This window comes from Vulpes lagopus, chromosome 1 (assembly GCF_018345385.1).
Source record: "Vulpes lagopus strain Blue_001 chromosome 1, ASM1834538v1, whole genome shotgun sequence".
Taxonomy (NCBI): domain Eukaryota; kingdom Metazoa; phylum Chordata; class Mammalia; order Carnivora; family Canidae; genus Vulpes; species Vulpes lagopus.
The window spans coordinates 17,336,209-17,358,599 of NC_054824.1; the positions used below are offsets into that span (position 1 = coordinate 17,336,209).

General features: G+C 35.8%; 1 protein-coding gene across 2 annotated transcripts in view; it reads left to right on the top strand.

The window, feature by feature from the left end:
* MMS22L (MMS22 like, DNA repair protein) overlaps window positions 1-22,391 on the top strand; it is a 127,598-nt gene that overhangs the window by 64,903 nt on the left and 40,304 nt on the right. For both annotated transcript variants that reach the window (XM_041767345.1, XM_041767352.1), the window contains exon 15: window positions 21,511-21,704. In XM_041767345.1, coding sequence (XP_041623279.1) covers window positions 21,511-21,704 — 194 coding nt within the window. The remainder of the gene's footprint in view (window positions 1-21,510; window positions 21,705-22,391) is intronic.

Below are 22,391 nucleotides of genomic sequence, written 5' to 3' on the forward strand. Positions count from 1 at the left end.
ATATTTTAAAAACTAAAAATAATGCAATAAGATACAATATGATAGGAAAGTACCTTAGTCTTGCAGAATAAAGGAAAGGGAGCATCTGATAACCTAGGCTGGTCCTATGTAGTCAGGCAATAAAGTGAAGCAATTTTGAGCAATTCTGGGCATTTCATGTTTGTTTGGTTTCTTCCAGACTGATAAAATTTTTCATTAATCTGGTCATCTGGGATTTCTCTCATTGGTGTTATTGACCTCATTACCCTAAAGATGTCAGAAAACTTCAGTTTCAAGTCATTGTGTTTGCTATTTCAGCCATGTGAATGCAGAAATGAGTAACCTTCTACAACTTTCATATACCTGTGCAGTTCTGTTTTCTTTGTAATGTTATGATGTAGTTTTGGAAGGGTTAATCCCATATATGAGGCATACCTCTTAATTTTGGTACTACTTAATAAGCAAGACAGCTGTATATCTGTTGTGTCTTCAGAGAAAGGAGGTCCTGTTTATCTCTGAGCAGGATTAATGAAGCCTCAGGGCATATCACACACAGATCTGCCTGTGAATCTGCCTGCAATTGGAAGACTGGCATAAGCGCTCTATTGCCCCTAATCAACAGGGTAGAAAGGGAGGTCAATTGAGCCCTTACTTTATAGCTTCTGGGACTACCCATTTGAAATAGGGCAGTGACCTTTAACATTTAACAGATGGATACAGTTGTGTGAGAATTTATCTTTTGTAGTTAATACTTTTCTTTCTAAATGTGGATAGTTGTAATGAAGTTATGTTTTCAAGCATAAATGCATCTTAATTTCTTTGACTTAACATCTTAGTACATTTAAGTATATAACACATGGCATTAGACTGGAGACCTTTGCTCCCTATTTCACATGCAAACCATAATTGTCCAATGGAGTACCTTTAATGATCACTCTCTCAATCCAGAAGTGATATATTGCCAAAGCACACTAATCAGAAGCAAACTTGATATAATCATCTGCTCTGTGACAGTTTACTTACAGCTCTGGAAAATTCAATTATGGAGGGGTGAGTAGAACATATTTTCTTATATATTTGAGGGAATTTGCCACAAACTTTTCTTACTTGTGTGTTTAAAATAGTTTCCGGGTGGCCTGGGTGGCTCAGTCAGTTGTGCATCTGACTCTTGGTTTCAGCTCAGGTCAGGATCTCAGGCTCTTGAGATTAAGCCCACATGGGCTCCATGCTCAGCGAGGAGTCTGCTTGAGATTCACTATCTCCCTCTTCTCTGTGCCCCCCTTACTCATGCTCTCTGCATCTCAAGACCCTGAGATCATGACCTGAGCTGAAACCAGTAGTAGATGCTCAACTGACTGAGCTACCCTAGCACCTCTAAACAAATCTTTCAAAAAATAGAATAGAGTTTCCACAGATATTACATTTTTTTATTCTGGTTTAAAGTGTTGAAGTTTCACCTGTGCTATAAAATAATCTTATTTTAAAGATACTGTATATCTAGTTTTGGTGTTCATTTGTCTTTAACTTAGCGCTAGGTTATATTTTATTTTTCACTTAATGATGAGAAAGGAAGAACTCCAATGGAATGTTAGCACAATTTAAAACTTTTAAATCTCTCCTATGTTAAGTCATTAAAAAGAGTGATTTTAGATGACTGTTATTCCACCTAAAATCTAAAAGTGAGATAGACAGTATCTAATCTTATGCCACCCCTGTACTTGAGAAAGTTTGTCATGGCCCTGGTAAAGGGTGTTTAGCCATATGCTTTAGCTGTATTTATGTCACGTTGAAAAATTTTATTCTGCTTATCCACCCACCACCACCACCTTTTAGAAAATATCCAAATACTTCATTTTCTTTTGAGGCAATTAGAAATGGCACACTTATTTTTTCCCCCTCTGAGAGTATACTTTGATCAGTGTATAGTCTGACCATTATTACAAAGATTATGATATCTGCAAACTCCATTGAATTTTTTTATCTCCGGTAAGATAAGGATATAAAACAAAATTTATTTCGTTATAGTCTGTTCTAAAAAAGGATGTTAATGTAGTGCTTACATTGAAGCTTTTAGTTTTTATAACAATATAAGTCCTCTTTGGAGGATGTGAAGTGTAAAAAATGTTTTAATTTTACTGAAGGTGTAGTATGCATATACATGTGGCGGTCGGGAGAGACCAGTTCTGAAGATTCTCCAGCCACCTTTTTTTTTTTTTTTTCTCTTAAATATGTTCTGTAAATTGTGCTTCTAGAAAGATAGGGAAGAATATGGTAAGAGGAAAGTAGAGGAATTAAAAATCATTCCAATAAAATGGTTTAATTTATGCCTCTGCAGTTAAGCAGTGCTCCTGGTTAACAGAAATACCCTTCAGCTACACAGGATTTTGGAGCGTTGGAGGGCACTCATTTGCACATAAATAGCCATTAACTGATAAATTCCCAGAGGTCTCCTGTTGCATGTTAGTGGTTCTGACCTACTTAGCTAGCTTAAATTTGTTTTACAGAATTATTATAATTCTATCCTTGGTACTTAAACTTTGTGATTAATGCATGCCTCACAATACAATTAAAGTATAATTACACAGTTTTGCAGTTTCCTATCGTGGTGTTATTATTTCAAAGATCTGGATTTTGCAAATATTAGAAGAGTTAAGGTTTCGATATTTATCACTTTTGCTGTTATTATGTGATTATGTTAAATGGGACCCTTTTATGTCTGAAGAATAGATCAGAGAGAGGTGAATCATTACATGTAGCATTTGTTAGCTTGGAAGTGACTAGGTCAGTTAATGTGTGGCTACTTTGGTATGCTGTCTAGATTGTCAAATCCTAGGCATCCTTACTTAGCTCTTTCAAATGCTTTTTTGAAATGCAGTGGATTCTTCACACCATTTCTTTTCAGAAGTAGTGTTAGAGTGAATGTTGGGAAGCAATAGAGAAACACCAGAGTGAGACTCACTAGATCTGAATTCTTATGCTGACACTTGCTGCTGCTTAGTTATGCAAAAGAACTCCTGTGCCTGAAGGTCTGTGTCCTCAACTGTGAAATGAGTAGTTTGGACTAGAAAGGGTTGGCAGGCTAAGGTGCTGCTGACCAATTCTGGCCCATGGCCTATTTTTTGTACAGCCATTGATCTAAGAATGGTTTTTATGTGTTTAAATATTTGTAAAATAGCAAGTATATATGACACTATATGTGGCCTCAAAGCCTAAATATTTATTTAAAAATTTGCCAACTCCCTAACTAGGCCATAGAGTTCCTCTGCACTGTTGGCATCTGGCATTAAATTATCCATTGATTCTTTTTAGAAGCACCTAGGTGGCTCCGTTGGTTAAGCATCAGACTCTTTGATATTGGCTCGGGTCATGATCTCAGGATCCTGAGATCAAACCCTTTGTCAGAGTCTGAGCTTAACTTGGAGTCTGCTTGAAATTCTCTCTGCCCCCTCCCCCATACCTGTGTGTGCGCGTGCATGTGTGCACGCGCACAGTCTCTCTCTCAAAAAGTTATCCATTGATTTTTTTTTTTTAAGTTTAAAGCTGTTTTATAGGGCAGCCCCGGTGGCGCAGCGGTTTAGCGCTGCCTTCATTCAGCCCAGAGTATGTGATCCTAAGACCCGGCATCGAGTCCCACATTGGGCTCCCTGCGTGGAACCTGCTTCTCCTTCTGCCTGTGTCTCTACCTCTCTCTCTCTCTCTCAATAAATAAATAAATAAAATACTAAAAAATATATATATAGCTGTTTTATACCTAGCGCTGCACATCTGGTTTGGGTTTCATTTCTTTCATGTTTAATATTTAGAGTCAACTGTGCTATGACACCCAATACCTGCCTCTTCAGTGCCCATGATACATTCTGTATGATACATCTCTTAAATTTGGGAGTAGTGCCTGCTTTCTAAAGCTTTATATCTTGAAATTTAGATTCTTATTAAAGGAGATTTTCAATAAAATGAGGTAGTGAGGGGTCACTTCTGTTGAAAGGTGGGTGGGGAAGAAACAGCACTCTGACTTTGGAACACTTTTTTTAAAGTTGTGCTCTGTTTTATGGAAAACTTACTAATAAATGTTAAATAATACTCTTTAATAAACATTGGAAAACTTTCTATACATTTGGTTGAGTATCACTTTTGGCTAACATACGGTTTGTAGCACAGTAAGGTTTGGCACTCCAACCTATGTCACTGAACATGGAAATTGGGCCACTGTTAAGGCTTGAATGCATTTCAGTGGCAACCATCTGCTACATATGGAGGAATTCAGCATCATATATTGTTTGCTTGTTAATTTGCATTAAAGGTAATGAGCTAAGTAATTTTAAGCCATTTTTGTGTGATAGCATGAGGGAAAATTTGGGTCTTTCAAGAAAAAAATGATGGTCAGAAATAGAAGCTGCTTTGTAAAGTTCATGCAATCATCACATATCTCCAAAGAGAAAATGGTTGCCCTGTAATAATCAGTCTAATGAATTCAGAAATTCATTGATTGTCCCAGCTCTGGGTAGATTAGGTAGAGACTTGCTTCAAGGAGTGGAATTTATGAAATGTTTGCTGCATCCAGCAAGCAGAGCCGCTATAATACAGCTGCCTCCTCAGTGGTTTGCTTTGATCCTGTGGAATGAAAGGACAGGAGGATCAGCTCAGGTCTAAATGAGATTACAGCTGGTTCTGCCGCTTAACTGGTCTATTGCCAACTAGTGTGGCTTTGCACGTCCTAAGGGGTTTACAACAGAAACTGTTTATTGAGTATCATCGGTTTACTCAACACAAGCAGGCTAATCCTTCCCAGCCTCAGCATGTTGTGGAATTGTGCAGGAGCCAACCCAGGAGCTGGTGTAGCCAGACCCTCTAGAGCCCTTTGTCTCGCTCTATATTGATTTTTACCTGAGTTAAAGACAGTAAAAAAATAAAACCAATAACCAGTCCTATTGTGAGCAAAAGGTTAATCTTACCTAAAATCTTACAAAAAGTATCTGTTAACCCTAGAAGGGACAACCTTTTTTTTTTTCTTTCGAGTCAAGTGGGATTTTCTAGTTTCAAATTTTGAAGAACAAGATAAGAAAAACAGCTTAAAAGATCTTGCTAAGGCATTCCAAGTTAAATGCTTAAGTCTCTTCTAGTAGTACTATAACAAATGGCTTTGTGAATGGAATATAGCATGATTTGTTTCTAAAGAGCAAGTTTTTGCTTTAAATCCATTTTGCACACTGCAATTATTTTTTTCAATGTGGCAAACAAATGCATGAAAACATGGCTGGAAGCCTTAATTAAGGAAAAGAACTCACTGCCAAGGTTAATGACCAGTACTTATTTTGTCTGATGATCCCTTGATTAGTCGTCTATTTCTTTAATGAAGAAAGACTGGTGATTAGGAGTATTATAAAGATGCACCTATTATAAATAGTCCTATGTGTGTAAGGTTTATTTTACTATTAGATACTTTTTTAAACCTTCAGGTATAAAGCTTTAATTATTACAGTCTCATCTTGAACAAAGATCCTCAGTATGGCTTATAGTAGAAAATGATCTAGAGTCAGATCAGACTTGCAGTTCCATTTCTGTTACTTATCGATCAAGTTCTTTAATGTCTCTGAGTCCATATTTTCATCACCAAACTGCAGATAATATTGTTTACCTTGTAGTATCTAATTAAACCAAATTAGAAAAATAGTAACACTGAGCTAATCACTATAGTCAAGGCTGCTGTAGTTGCTTAGGACCCCAAAGGCATTGAAGATTATTTGCGTTGGGTCCGCCCCATGATGCTAGAAATGACATTAAAAAGTTGTATTTCAGTAAACACAACAGCTTTACTATGTATCTATAGATCAGAAATAACCATTGCCATCTTTAAAGGTGTATGATCTTAGGCAGGTGGATGGAGATGTTGCCAGGTAAATATTCTTCCCTTAGCTCACAGCAGTAGCTCCTGAAAAAGCCATGAGTATGAATCTAGCCTAGTTTATAATTTCTAGGAAGGCCTGAATAGTAAACTGTTATTTAGGATAGGTGGGTGAGCCATGTATTTCTGTCCCTTTCTGCTTGAGTGATTGATTACTTGGTTGCTTCATACACAGCAGTAGTTGTGTAGATACTGTCAACTGTATTAAGTGCCAAGTAAAAGACAAAGGTAGATTCTTTAAGAAGAGTTCAGTGTTCTCTTGGTTTACTGTCTCCTAATTGGCAATGAACATGTATCCTCAGTTATATGTAAGCACAAAATGTTACTATGGAAACATTTGGAGGCTTTCTAAATGTGCGATGTGATGGAATCAGCTAAGACTGATGTTTATCTTAAACACGTAGCTTGTCCAATATTTAAACCTAATGGACAAGATGTGTACCAGTTGAAAATGTAATATTTATCCTATCATTTCTATTCTATCAAGCCTGGCTCTAAAGCAATAGGTCGCACTCATAGAGTAATAAATTTTTAGTGCATTTGGAGATAAAGGCTATTGGTGGTGATTGCTTAAACTCTTTTTGCTCAATCATCTGAATGGTGCAAATCAAAGCATTTTGTCAGACTGTGAGAAGTTTCACCTAGATATTGCTTCCCACACACGCAGGTCACCATATAAATTACGTTCACGGTTTTACAGCATAGCTGGTGCTGGAAGTTAAATTGATGCCCAGTGGTGGAACTCGTAAAACATTTTCCTGTTAACACAACCAGGCAGAGTTGACATTGTTGATGGTGGGTTCGATCTAATAAACCATTGGTTCTAACAGTGATTTTTACTGTGTTTCAGAGGTGATGATGATGCAAGTTTAGTGATCCAACGGTTCTTCCTGAATGACAGAAAATTAGCTCTACTGTCTGTGTTACCAAATGCTGAGAAGAGTAGGAGTAGGGGGTGATTGGAGCCTAATATAACCTCATGTTCTGAAAGATGATGAATTACAGGAACAAACTCTTTAACTCAGTGCATACCATACCTTCTTCATGAAGAAAAATACTGATTTTTTTCTCAAAAGAATGTGTTAATATATCATCTGTTGGAAATCTAGAAACAACACTGTTATTACCTTGTTATTCAAATATGTAGGCTGTGCCCTCCTTGCAGAATCTTTTACACAGGTGCTTTTAAGCTGATTACCATTTTTAATTCAAAGCCTTTTCACATTTGGTTACCTTTCTGTTTCTTCTTGTGTTCTCTGAAGTTACCTTCCTATAAGACTTTAAGCTGTAGCAGTTTTTTTTTTTCATTGTGAACACATTAACAGTCAATCTAAACATGTTTTCCCATAAGAGCAAATTCCAGAGGTTAATTTTCTTCTATTATAAATAATGGGAACTGTTTTAAAATGTATTTTGAAATATTTCTTCTTTGGTCATATAGCTTTATGAAGCTTTGTTCATAAGACTTCATTTTTTTCATTTCTGAGGCAAATTAGTTTTCCCCATTTTAGGTGAAATTCACAGGATACTAACAAAGCTCTACTGCTTTATCACTGTAAGCAAGGATCTTTCCAGTTTTTCCTTTTCTTGGTGTTGTATCTGCTCCTATAGCCCTGTAGCACGTTCATACTCAATTGGTGATGTTCCTGTAGTTTGATTTCATTTTATGAGCTAGCACAGGTTTTTTACTCACCTCTTTAACATTTCTTACCCCAGTATATGCATAATTTTTTTTTTTTTTACATCAGGAGAGGAGCTTTTTTGATGTGCAGATAAATGATATCAATGGTGCACGCAGATGAAACCTGTCATGTACAAATAGCATGTATCAAGCCCCAAGCATGCAGAACTAGATAAATCGGCTCATTTGCTGAAGCCTTGCAAAAAGAAATTAGTGACATAACGAAAGCCTTTGAGGCTCTCAGCCCTAATAATGGAGCTTCATAATAGCCCCACAGATCATTGACTCAATGGATAATCTTTTAGGAAAACTTTCCCCCCCCTCTATCTTTTCATCCTTTCAAAGAACTACAGTAAACACGGCAAATAGTATCTCTGGAGAGAAATGTGTATAAGTATCTGGAATAACAAAACTTAAAATTAGGAAAATTATTGACTTAAATACAGGTTTGTTCTAATCAAGTTTATGCTCTTATTTCTTCTATTATTTCTTCTATGATTTTGGTGATTGATCTTATACATTGACTAGCAACAGATTTTTCTATATAGAATTCAAATTAAACTTTTCTTTTTAAGTTAGTATATTTGATTATACAGAGGTTACAACTGGATTGTTGGGGACAAATGAGGCACAGAATGAAGAAATGAAAAGGAGGGAGGAAAGGATTCAAGATAAGAAAACTAGAGGAAACATTTAGCTTATACAAAGATGTTTATAAAGTGGTAGAAGAAAAGGGATGAGACCTATTAGTAGATTTCATTCAGCTGAGGCACACCCTTTTGAGATTCATGAAAGCTATAGTCTCTCGCCATAAATGCAAATACAGTTATGTATACACAAAACTTCACATGTAATTTCAAGGAGTTTATAAGACTTCTAAGGCTTATATATCCCAAGCCTAGCATTATATTAAATGGTGACTAAGCTAGTATTTCTTGAGTTTGCTTATATTTTAAAGAAGCAAATTCTTCCTAAAACATCCCTAGATACTTTTTGATTCTCTTGCTTGACTGAATTTTGAAATCTGAAAACACAGTCATTTATTGGAGCTGATGATGAGGTTTTTAGGTCCATTATCACAATTGGCAGTGGTCAGTAGTGTCTGGTTGTGTAATTTACTGCATTTCTTGAGTGTAAGAGAAATATTGAGGATGCAGAATGCTTAAGAGGTTTTAGAGAAATTATTTATCAAAGAACACTACTTTTCCCAATGCATTAGCTATTGTAATTATACAGTGGTATAATCTGTTGACATAGAGTTGGATTTGATTTAAATGGAAGGGAAAAGAAGAGACAGGACATTTTCAATATTTATTGATACACCTAGTCCATTAAAGTAAATTATAGAGCAAATTTCACTGTGACAGGAACATTTGGGTTAATGTAGTTAAGAATCGGTCAACATTACCATTAGACCCTTTCTTTTTAGGAATTTATTACCACCAATTAGGAAAAAGTGCTCACAAATGGAATTTAGCTCCAGCTTACTTGTTGTGGAACATCTGACCTCAAAAATGTTTGGGTCCTTCTGTACCTTTAATAAAATGATCAAACTCTTCTGAGGCATAACCACATTCCCCCAAATAGCAACTAAACACGTCATCAGATGTGATATCATGATTCCAGCTATAGCAAGAGAATAGAGCTGTCTACTGTTGTTTTCAGCAAAGACTGCTGAGATGGTGAGAGGCTACTTTTTGGAAGATGGTTTGATTAATTAGCTTTTAAAGATGGTCTCCATAGGCTTGCAAACATACTACCCTATATCTAGGGAAAATTAAAATGAAACTCAGTTCAAAAAAGAGCTGTCGGGATCCCTGGGTGGCGCAGCGGTTTGGCGCCTGCCTTTGGCCCAGGGCGCGATCCTGGAGACCCGGGATCGAATCCCACATCGGGCTCCCGGTGCATGGAGCCTGCTTCTCCCTCTGCCTGTGTCTCTGCCTCTCTCTATCTCTCTGTGACTATCATAAATAAAAAAAAAAAATAAAAAAAAATTAAAAAAAAAAACAAAAAAGAGCTGTCAATTATTAATGAAATGTGAAAGGAACAGAACTGAATAAAATGTATCAAGAGTAAATATAATATAAAATATCTCAGTGCAGGCTTGATATAGATGTTCTGTACTGGACAGGTGGAAAAATGAAGTAGCTTTTCTTTGGTTGACCATTATACCTGTAACTCATTTGTCCTAACCAAGTCTAGAATTTCTGAGATTATTGCAGATGGTTCTTAGGAGGGTAAAAAGAAGCTATTTGATCTTAAATCTGGTTTTGGCACTTTTACAGATACCACCGCTTGGTTATACTTTTAATAAAAAGAAATCTTTGTTTCCCCTTCCCCATGTGTGCATTCCTTGAGGTCAGGTCTATATCTTTTCATCTTTGAATCCCGAATTCCTTCATATATAGTGGACACCTGTTCTTTAGAGCATCCTAGACCATGCCAAAATATAGTGGCATGGAACACTGCAACAACCCTTTTATTATGATCACAGATTCTGTAGGTGAGAAATTTGGAAAGCCAAGGACACCTCTTCTCTGCTCCACCTTGTCTGGGGCTTCAGCTAGGATGATTCTTTCTGGGGGTAATACAAAAGGCAAGGGGCTGTTCTGAAGCTGTAAGATCCAGTTCCCAATGACTTCTTCACTAACATGTTTAGTGTCTGAGCTAGTATGGTTGAAGGGCAGGCCTACTTAGGACTGTTGACTCAGGTGCTACCTATGGCCTCTCCAAAGAGTGTTCTCAAGGCAACTGTACTTCATGCATGGCATTTCAGGGCTCCAAGACTGTTTTCCCAGCAAACAAAGCAGAAACATCATGGCCTTTTATTAACAAACCTTGGAGTAACATAGTGTCATATCTGCTACATTCTTGTCAGTCAAAGCAGTCACAGATCTCCCAGATCTTAGGAGTGCCAAAGAATTTGTGGCCGTGTTTTAAAACTGCATCAGTATTCAGTATATGATGGAATAGCACAAGGGCAATGGAACAGAGATGGTACATACAAAAGGAGAAAGAAGATGAAAGATTGATACGTGTGTTGACTATCACCAGATATTATTGGCTCTGGTGTTGCTAAGTTTGATAGATTAGTGATTTCTGTTCCAAAATGAAGGCATTTTCCATAAACATTTTGTTTATACCATTGCCTACCAATATTACAAGTAACTATTTGTACTCTGATTTCCTTTTTTTAGCCACCAGTTCCTAAGAGGTTTTCCCTCCCTCCTTTTTCTTGTATGAGGGAATTCTATACATAACTCACCATTTTAGATAAAGATCCAGTGCGTGTATGATTACTATTATACCTGTCTGTTTACAGTTAAAGAGGAAGAGAATGGTATTTAAAATCCCCAAAGAACAGTATGACAGCTTTAGGTATTTTATTAAAGATGTGTATATTTTATTGTGAGAATTCTTACAAGGGATGATCTCACCTCTCAGTGCCTTTAACATCAAAGACAAAAGATCCTGGATCATAACTCATGCTCTTACTCAGATGATATTCTGGTAGCAGGCAAACTTAGAAACGGACTAGTTTTATATTGAACCCATAATCTCTCCCTCTCTTGCTTTCATCCATTTCTTGGACCCACATACCTGGTATTGAATTTAGAGGATGTGTTCCTGGAAATGAGGGCCCTAACTGAACAGAAGCAGTACAAGGTTATTGTAACATCCCTTTGAAATGAGTTGCCATGGTCAGGTGGTGATTGCTTTCTTGTCTCTTTAGAAATCCTTAAGTCATGGCATCCTTATGCCTCTGGTTTATTTTAGTTAAAATGTCAAAAAATTTCAACCAAACCTTGATGTGGTCACTACCCTCCACAATTTCCTTGAAGGCATCTTAAGGTACTATAAAGCTTAAATCTTAATATCTAGCATAATACTTTTTCCTTGATTCTTTGTGTTAAGTTTAAGACTATTACTTGTTGATTATAGGTTAAATGCTTTTCCAAAACACAGAATAAATGGCAGAAGCAGACTCCAGAGCAAAGTAAATATATTCCACTTAGGGTAGTGCAGTCGAGCACCCATTTGCTAAGAGCATATGCATTATGCTGTGCTAACAATGCTAATGTTTATAAGTCAGACATGCTCACGGTTGTTCTCTTGTGCTCACTTTTATTAGATGGGAGCATAAAAACATTTAAGCATGTGCAAAAGATACATGTTTATAGTTTACTGTGATGAATTATATATATTTGTATATGTACCAAGTCACATATGCTCATACTTACCAGTCTGGGTTCTTTTTTTTTTTTTTAACTTTTTTTAAATTTTATTTATTTATGATAGGCACACAGTGAGAGAGAGAGAAGCAGAGACATAGGCAGAGGGAGAAGCAGGCTCCATGCACCGGGAGCCCGACGTGGGATTCGATCCCGGGTCTCCAGGATCGCGCCCCGGGCCAAAGGCAGGCGCCAAACCGCTGCGCCACCCAGGGATCCCGTCTGGGTTCTTTTTAATGAAAATATTTCAAAGATGAATAGCATTATAACATTAGCTTTGTGTATTTACACAGGCTGTTTATAAGTAAATGGGGTAGTCCTTATAAGCTCTAGGTATATTGGAAACAAACAATTGGGCAGATAAATGTTGGGTATTGGTTTGGTCTCTGTTGATTCTCTCTCCTTTAAAGAATTCACTTGTAGGTCTAACTTTTTAGAGGGCATGGCCCTTCTTGACCTGGTCTCCATCAATACTCTAGTTTCATTTTTCCATCGTTCTGCCCCTTGACCTTTAATCTTCTGGTAATACTAAATTGTTTGTGAGTTGTCTCATACACCATGCAATATCATGTCACTATGATTTACTCATATCATTTCAATTTTTTGAAACTTTTTTGTATTATTTTTTCATTGCCTGACACAACTTCCATGACCTTATAATGGCATTTCTACTCCAAGAAGTCTTCGTCAAACCGCCACGTGGACCAGATGTTCCTTTGTGCATTACAATACTCTGTACATACCTCTTTCTCAGCACTTGATTGTATATTCTTTGAGAGCAAGGGCCATATTTGATAGCATCTAATGTAGTACCTCACGTAATTAATAGATACTAAAATGTTCATTAAAATGAGCTGAACTACCAGGCAAAGTTTCCCTCCCCAAAAACTTAGCAAAACAAAAAAAAAAGCTGCTCCTTCCTCTCCCTCACAACATGCCAAATAATTACTGTGAGCTTTCTTTTCCTTTCATAAGTAGCTCCAATTGCATATTAGCTCATACCTAGATGTTTACAGAGGCTTCATAATTGGTCTCTCCGGTCTCTAGTCAGTTCTTATTCTAACCCATTCTGTTTGCCATTACCAGATTAATCTTTCCCAAAGCACTGTTTTCATTATGCTATTCCTCAGTTCAGAATCCTTCAGTGGTTCTTTACTATCTTTAAAATGAAACCTTGATTTTTTTAAAAAATTATTATTATTATTTTTTTGTTTGTTTTAACAGCAGAATCTGCCTTAATTGTTTTTGTATTCCTGGCATCAGATCCAAGTGATTGGTGCTGAGTAAGTTTTTGTGAAGTGAATGAAGAAAGCATGTGAATGAACAAATGTGGCCATTATTTTCCATTCTTAAATGTATTGCCTTCTAATGTCACTATAAAAATTTTCCATGATAGAATGGCTACTTTTTCTTTCTTTTCCCAAACACATTTTCTTTTGTTTTCTTTTAAAGATGTACATTATGTTACTCTTCTGCTTTGGTGTAGTTACCCACCTTGATTTTATCCAACTTCCTTACCATGGCTTACAAAGCCCTGCAAAATCTGGAACCCAGTTATCTCTTTGAATTCATCTGCTGTTCCTTCTATCATCCATTGTGCTGCAGCCAATTAGCTCCCTAATTGTTTTTCCTTGAGCCTATGAAACTGCCAACCTTGGCACATTTGCATTTGGTGTTTCTTCTCCCTAAAATGCGTTCCCCTCTGTAAATCCATGTGGTTCCCTCCCTTACTTGCTTAGGTTTTTATTCAAATGTCACCCTCTCAGTAGATGTTTCCTTATCATCCTAGTTGAAATATTAATTCCCATCAATCATCATCTTTATACCTTGATTACATTTTATCTATAAAGCTTACCACAACCTAAAAAGTTAACACATAATGTTCCTTTCATTATATATCTCTCATTCAAATAGAATGAAAGGCAGAAAGGAAGAGACTCTGTAATAAACTTTGTATCCATACTGCCTAAGACATACACAGTACGTGTGGAATTAGAGAATAAATGAGTGGATTTTGTATACCTTTGTACTTTTACTCTACTCCTTTTCACATACTCAGTTCTCAACCTGGTCTTGGAGAATCATTTCCATGCCCATTTTCTTCTGTTGCCCTCAATGATCTTTTTCTCTGAGCTGGAATAAAACCTACAGGTTTTTTTTTCTGACTAGAGAGTAGAGGAATGGTTTTTAACCCTTTTCTAGTACAGAATTACATATCGTCTTGCTACTCAGTGTGGTCCATGGGTTACTAGTTGCATAGCCATATCCTTATCTGGTACAAGAATTAAATAGGACATATACATTAAATGAACTAACTTTTATTGTTGAGCAAAAGAAAAAAGACTTTATTAAATATATGTATCAGTCCTGTTCTAAGTATTTGATTGTAATTAATTTAGTCCTGTAGGTACTATTATTGCCCCCATTTTATAGACCAGGAAAATGAGGAAGGTGAGAGCTTAAGGTGTGGTCCAGGGCTGGCAGCATCTACCTAATAATAGAAATATAAACTCTCTGGCCAGACCTCCTGAGTCAGAATTTTAAAGCAAATAATGTATTTAGGTCCCAAACTTTGAAGATGCAGGAAGATCTTTAGTAAAAGTAGGACGTTAGTAATTTTAGAAAGCTCTACAGATCATTTTGATGATGGTCAAGATTGAGAACTAGCAAGGTAGATCTTTTTATTGGTATGCAATAAAATGAAGTGAAATAACACTGGAAAACTTAACTGACTTGAGACTCATGATTATTTATAAATGTGAGTAATAAAATTATAAAAGTAATTCCTAAAAAAAAAAAATAACATGTTTTATTGGCATGTTTTCATGCCATACCATATTTTGCACATAGGGGCAAGCAACTCAGATTTTAAGTATGTTACCAGTGTTATTCTGTAAAACCACAAGGCAACATTGTTATGAGCATGCTTGGTTTGCCAGACTCAACACTGGATTCCTGTTTCTTCTCTTTTCCAGTCTTGTGAAGTAATTAATTATGGGCCCAGGAAATTTTTTAAGTTATGACGTATTTGTTGACTTTTGGGATCCTTATAGAATGACCTGCACTTCCTCATAAGTGTTAAACCTTTAATGTGGGTACAACTGGTTTGCCACCTGGGATTGGGTGTTATATTAGTTTGTAACTACCTTTTTTAGGAACTTAGCATATGAATCAGTGAATGTAACAGTGTGACATTTGAAACATGTCCTATTTATATGGATAGCAAAATGATATTTAAGGTAGTTGTAACATAGTTGCATGGATGTTAGAGAGCCTGTGTTCAAATTCTAACTCTGCTGCTTACTAACAGTATGACCTGTTAAATTATTTGTCCTTTCTGTACTTAGATTTCTTATATTTAAAATGGAGATAATAATAGTATCTATAGGATTAAATTAGTTAGTAAAGGCCAAAACAGAATAAGGCTGGCATATATATTCTCAATAGACAATCTTCGATTCTTGTTGGCCATTTATGGAAGTGTCTTACTAAGAATTCTTGGGATGGATGAGGAAATGGCTACATAACTAGTAATTGACAGAGTAGGCTTTATACTCTGTTATGTCTGTCTCTAAAGCCCATGCTTTCCTAGATAATGCAATACTGCATCATGAACATGGTTATTAGGATTTAGAAGCAGTAGAAATGTGACTAACATACATATTATCTTGCCTTACCTAAGTCATACGACTTGATGGTTTTAACAGTTCCATGGAGAATAATAGAGCATTATTTCCATTTAACAGATGAAAAACTAAGTCTCAGAAGTTTTCTGGGGTCACAATCTAGTCTTCTCTCTCCTGGACAAGTGTGCATTTGGACAGTTTTCCTTACATCTTGAGAAGGCTGTTTAGTCTTAATTAATGCATTATTATATGTGTCTGGAAGCATCATCACCAGTGCTGCTCTATTTGTCACAGTCCGTCAATAGTCAGAACAGCCTTGTTCTCACATATTCACTTAGTCATCACCATCTATTCACCACTCTTCCACTTACACAGAAATACATTGAACTATTACAGGGAAGCACTGCAAGGCGTACTACCTAGGCTGCTGCTTGCCAGCCTGGTTTCTTACTAATTGCCTCTCCCTGATGACTGGGGCATACAGAATTGGGGGGTCAGCACTCAAGCTACCATTCTGTCACAGTGTGGCTTTGCAAAAGTCTCTTTGTAGCGGAAGGCTGTATATATATATATATATTTTTTTTTTTTTCTTAATTTACGAAGACAAGATTGGATGGATGATTTTTAGGATAACTTCCACCTTTAACACATAAGGGTTTTCTTTTGGTAAGGTCATTACTTCAATTGTTATATATATTATTTCTGGGTAGTAAAGCAGATTATAGCCTGTTTTTTAGAGGAAAACAAGAATGATAAGAGGATCAAAGATACCCAAGGTTTTTAGCGAGTTTAACTGAAACTAAAAATGGTCATAGAATAATCTGATTCCCATCTAGTCTCCTGTTAGTTAAATCAGATACTTGGAATAATTACCTGTAGTGGTTTAGAAACAACTTTTTAACTCAGGACCTACCATTTTATTTTTCACTAATACTGATTAAAGAAAGTTGCCAGGTTTGGAATAGAACTAAAAAAGAAATTCAATTATTAATCATTGTTAATCCCTTGGTATTAGCTCTTATCAGTTGCATTTATTATTGTATTATGCTTTTTCTGTGGTTACAAGATCCATCACCAGACAAATTTTCTTTAAATTTTGAAGCATAATATATTAGGAATACTACATATGCAATAATGACTACTAGGAAAGCAATGTACAGGATGTCATACCTTGTCCTGTAATTATCGCTTACAGTAAGAACAAGGGCAAGGGAAGATTAGAAGTAAAACCTTATAGAGTAGTCCAGGAAGTGTTCCCAGAAGTCTGCCTAAGGTATTAGGAAGGAACGGGCTGCAGAGACCAGGTTGGCAGGTAGCAGCAGTTCAGGTGCAAGCTGCTGTCTCTTGTGAGATAGATGCCTCAATGTATTGGCATGACTGTGTAGGGCTGGGGACCTGAGGGCTGTGATGGATAAGTGACTGAGTGAAATCACAGCAAGAAGTAGTAGAAAGATAAAAACAGGAAAACAGATTTTGGAAAATGGCACAAAAGAGCAGTAGGACATTGGAATCAGGAAAGTGCTTGAACATAATGAGGTAAGCCAAAGAAGGCAGGATACCAGAGCTAAATTAAAAGCCTAAGAAGACCTGGATAATTAGGTTTGTAAAATTTGAGTATTTACATGGTGCAGTGATGGGTTTCTAAACATTTTTGAGGATATTATTTCATGTGATCCTTACAATAAACCTAACTGTGGATAAAGCAAGTGATTGTTCTTCTTCTTGACTCTTAAATAAAAATTGGGAGGTTACTTGCTTTTTTTCAAGTTCACACAGCTCTGAGCAATTTTGCTAATAACCAGCTGTTACCCAATGTGTTACTTCTTTTGCCTTAGTTTCCCCATTTATAGATTATAATAATAACTGTACCTAATTATTAAGGTAAGAAATGATACTTATAAAACACTTAACATGATTCTTGGCACTTGGTAAATACCAGTGAGTGCTGGGTGTTGCTTTTGTTTCTATGAAAGCTACAATTGGAATAACTTGACGTTCAAATTTTATTTTACTTTATTTTTTAAATATTTCTTTACTTATTAATGAGAGACAGAGAGAGAGAGGCAGAGACACAGGCAGAGGGAGAAGCAGGCTCCATGCAGAGAGCCTGAAGTGGGACTCAATCCCAGGACTCCAGGATCAGGCCCTGAGCTGAAGGCGGCACTAAACCGCTGAGCCACCCGGGCTGCCTTCAAATTTTATTTTCTACTATACTATATTGAATCTTTTAGAATGTAAGTGGGATGCTTAAGCATGTATATTTCCCCATGTGTGTATTTCCAAAATAATACTAACCCGTGTTACGTTTGTCTCTACTCAAAACATTTGCAAAAAAAAAAAAAATTGCCAAGTTGGGAGGTTCTATAACTATATTGTGATACTTCTTTTTGGTTTTGACCCGAAATTATATTTTACTTTCTATGCAATAAATTTACTTTCAGGTTTTTTTGCTATTTGTCAAAAGAAGGTAGAAATTATTTCATAAAATAGCCATGATATCTAAAACTGTTATATAACATTCTTTATAGATTTCATATATGTTTTGTGTTTTATTTACTTCGTTACCTGTAGTGAACTTCTCTCAGTATTTGCGTTTTTGTAAATGTACCTTCAGCAGACATGCAGTCACATGTAATGTAATTTATTTTTCTGTGGTATTTGTGTAGTTCGTTTTCTCATCCAGAAAGTGTAATTAAAAAAAAAAAAAATCACCTGTGACTACAAGGGGTATTTCTAATTGTTTTGGCTATAGTGCAGAAATTGGATTCTCCCTCAGACTCCTATTACAATAGTATGTCTTTGACATTTCCTGCATCTGTCCATCTCTGATTTGTTCATGTTTATATAAATTATTATAAGGTCCTAAACAACTTTGTTTTGTGGTAAAATAGCAAATTATCATTCTTATTCAAACTGATATTGCTTGAACATTTAAACCATCAAGCAGAAAGTGTTTTGCATATTCCCAGAATATATAGCTTCTTTGGAACCAAAATGGAAAGTACATGCACATTTCTAAAACAAGTCTGATTTTGGGTCAATGTCTTACACTTAATTGGAACTTCTTTTTGTTGTGTTAATCTTATCTTGGAGGATGTAATCTCTAAATTTAACCCTTTAACCTAGCGGTTTGTTTTTTTCAAACCTCTGAATCAGATCTCTGATATAAGGGATATAGTAAGTCGTAGCAAATACCCCATGATACCTCAACATTTCAGTCTAGAGAGGTCAAAAGTGGTTCAGATTTGTTGGCCTTTTTCAGTATTGCCTTGAATGCATTTTTCTTGGTATCTCTTGTGGTTTTTCCTAATAGAGAATTGTAGTGTTGCCCCTGCCTCTTCACAAGGCAAAGCTACATGTGGCTTTTCTAGCTCTTTTTTCTTAGGCTTACTGAAATTTCTTCAACCCAGCGAGGAGAAGAAAATTGGTCAGTGTTTAAAGTGTGCATGTCTTAGTGTGTAAGAAGAAAGTACAGGCTTCAGAGTCAGTTTTAAGTTCAGATTATAGAGCCTACCCTTCTTAGCCATGTAACCTTTGGGTATATTTAACTTTCTCACTATCAGCTTCATCATTTATAAAGACGATTACTGATACCTATCTCATAGAATTGTTCAGATTTTTAATTAAAGAATTTCTAGCACAAGGAAGATGATCAGAAATGATAGCCCTCCCTAGGGAATAGAGTTTAGGTAGTGAAGAAATGGCTTACTTATGTAGAAATCGTTAGCACAATACATCCTACCCAAGTACAGTAAGGTATTTATTATTCTTTGAAAACAGTGTACTTTGAAAAAGCTATAAATAGGTTGTGCCAGTGGTGGTATTATTTTGCTTGGACTCCAGTGTATTGATATGTGGTTGTAAACTCTCTATGTTGATGTCAGCAATTAAGTTAGGCGCCAAATGGATTTTAGTGGTTTGATATTCAACTTATTCCAAGCTAAAGGACCTGAAATTGTTCTCTATCCAGTAGTTCAAGTTGAAAGCATCTCAGGTAGGTTTTTACGAGAGAGAATATAGCAAATATTTGGTAGCTTTTTATAAGAATTGCTTGCTATGATCTTCTTTCCCCAGGCATTTGTATACTTTTTTTTTTTTTTTCAGTAATTCAAGGAGCATTAAGTAGTACCTCATGATTATCCAAGAATTCCAGTGTCATGGGGCACAATGTCCTAATGTTATAGAACCTACAGTTTTTACTTATTTCTGTGTAGTTACGTGAAAAGTACTAAAATGTGGTCTTGGATCTAGTTTGATCTTTCAGTGGAATTGCTTGAGATACATGTGCTAATAAGTTAGTTCCTAACTAAACTAACTTAAAACATCAAGAATGTTAGAATTAATGTCATATTTTTTTTAAATTACTAATTATTTTTCTTAATGGAATACTACTATAAGAGGAAGTCTTCCTCGCTCTGTCGGTTATTTTTCACTGCTTTGTCTTTAATTGAAGAAAGCAAATCAGTCTTAGGATAGTGTCCATGCATTTGTATTTAGTCACAGTTGATATGGCAGTAATAGAAACAGGTATAATATTAGGATTATACACTTAGTTTTAAGTAACCAAATTATTAGTGGCCGGGGATATTGCAAAAATTCCTTCTATACTCTATCACTACAAAAATCTCTTAAATTTTCTGTTTTTTAAGTTTTTATTTTAATTTCAGTTAGTTAATATACAGTGTATTCATTAGTTTCAGGTAAACAATATAGTGATTCAACACTTCCATGCAACACCCAGTGCTCATCACAAGTGCACTCCTTAATCCCCATCCCCAGTTTAACCCATCTCCCTCAGTTCACTACAGTTAAGAGTCTGTTTCTTGATTTGTCTCCCTCTGTTTTTTTCCTTTTGTTTCTTAAATTCCACATATAAATGAAATCATGATGTTTGTCTTTCCCTGACTTATTTTGCTTATTAGCGTTATACTCTAGTTTCATCCGTGTCATTGCACATATTGTTGCAAATGGAAAGATTTCATTTTTTTTATGGCGGAATAATATTCCATCATATATATATATGTGTGTGTGTGTGTGTGTGTGTGTGTATACACACACACACACACACGATACAGTATATATATCTTCTTTATCCATTCATCAATCAGTGGACACTTAGCCTGTTTCCATATCTTAGCTATTATAAATAATGCTACTGTAAACACAGGGGTGCATGTATCCCTTTGAATTAGTGTTCTTTTATTCTTTAGGTAAATATGCAGTGGTGCAATTGCTAGATCCTAAGGTAGTTCTATTTTTGATTTTTTGAAGAACCTCCATACTGTTTTCTACAGTGGCTGTACCAGTTTGCATTCCCACCATCAGATCAAGAGGGTTCCTTTTTCTCCACATCCTTGCCAGAACTTGTGGTTTCGTGTTGTTGATTTTAGCCATTCTCCCAGGTGTGAGGTGATATCTTATTGTAGTTTTGATTTGCAAGAAATGTCTAAATTTTTAATTGAATTAAGCAAATAAGTAAGTAAATGATGAATCAAAATTTTAGGCAGTGTTGAATTCATGTTTTACTATTTTATAGAGAACAGTATCTTTTTATTGTGTATTATTACCAGCTATATGAAAATGATTGTGGATCTTTTTAGAACAAAGTACCAAGATTGTTATGTGGCAGAGTTTTTTGTAGGAAAATATTGTAATTTAAAATGCCACACATAAGCAAGCTAGATGTACTTATTTTCCACTTGGTACATCCATGTCCTAAAGCTCTCGGAAGAAAATGATTTAAAAAATTGTTTTCATGTCTAGATTGTAAGTAAAATCACTTGTCATAGTGAGTTGCAAAATGCAGACCTTCATTCTGAAGCTGCCTGTTTCTCATTTGGATCTGACATATTAAAAAGCATATAATTAATGGTTGACATTAGTAATTAACATTAACTTTATGGTGCTTAATATGCCATCATTCATCCATCAAATAACCAGAAATGCATAATGTCTTGGCATAAAGGTTTTAATTATATAAAACGGTCTTTCAGTTTTCATATGATATAAATGTTAAAAGCCCAAAATGTATTTGAAGAAGATTTTTATAAGCATTTGTTGGATGTTAGCTATATTTTTATTTCTTTTTAGGAATATGCATCAACAATTGTGTCAGGAACTTCAAAAGGAGAATGTGGACCTAATTGTGCAGTCTTCATTATCGGCTAAAGAGCGCCACCTTGCTGCAGTTGCCAGTGCACTATGGAGACATTTCTTTTCATTTTTGAAGAGTCAGAGAATGTCACAGACCGTGCCTCTCTCAGAACTTGCAGATGCAGCTGCAGGTCAGTGTTGTTAATTTGCTAATTAGCTTCTCATTTTGCAGACTCTGTCAATTTTTTCTTCTTTTTGCTTAGTAACAAACTCTTCTATTATAGTCTAAACAATACAATACAATATAGTCTTTTTTTTTTTTTTTTCAATATAGTCTTATTATAGTATAAATACTTGGACAACCAGCAAGATGAAAACAATTTTTTTAAAGATTTTATTTTATTATTTATTCATGAAAGACACATACACACACACACACACATACACAGAGGCAGAGACTTAGGCAGAGGAAGAAGCAGGCTTCCCGCAGGGAGCCTGATGCAGGACTCAATCCCAGGACCTCCAGGATCATGACCTGAGCCAAAGGCAGACACTCAACCACTGAGCCACCAAGGTGCCCCAAGATGAAAAGAATTACATATGTCAAATTAAGTTCCTTTGGCTTGTTTATTTTCCTCTTAGTAAAGGGAAAAATTAAGTGTTTGTTGGCCAAAAATAAAACTTTCAATCATAAAAATATTGAATATATGTAAACTTTTCTTATCATGTGATATTTGGAAAGTAAAGTAGCATTTGATTTCTTCTAATTCAGGTACTTTATTTTCATATTCTGTATGCAGATATCTGGGTATAAGATGAAGTTACTTGTATGGAGAGCAAAAGAATACAGCATGAATTCCACTTCAACACCAAGCAGA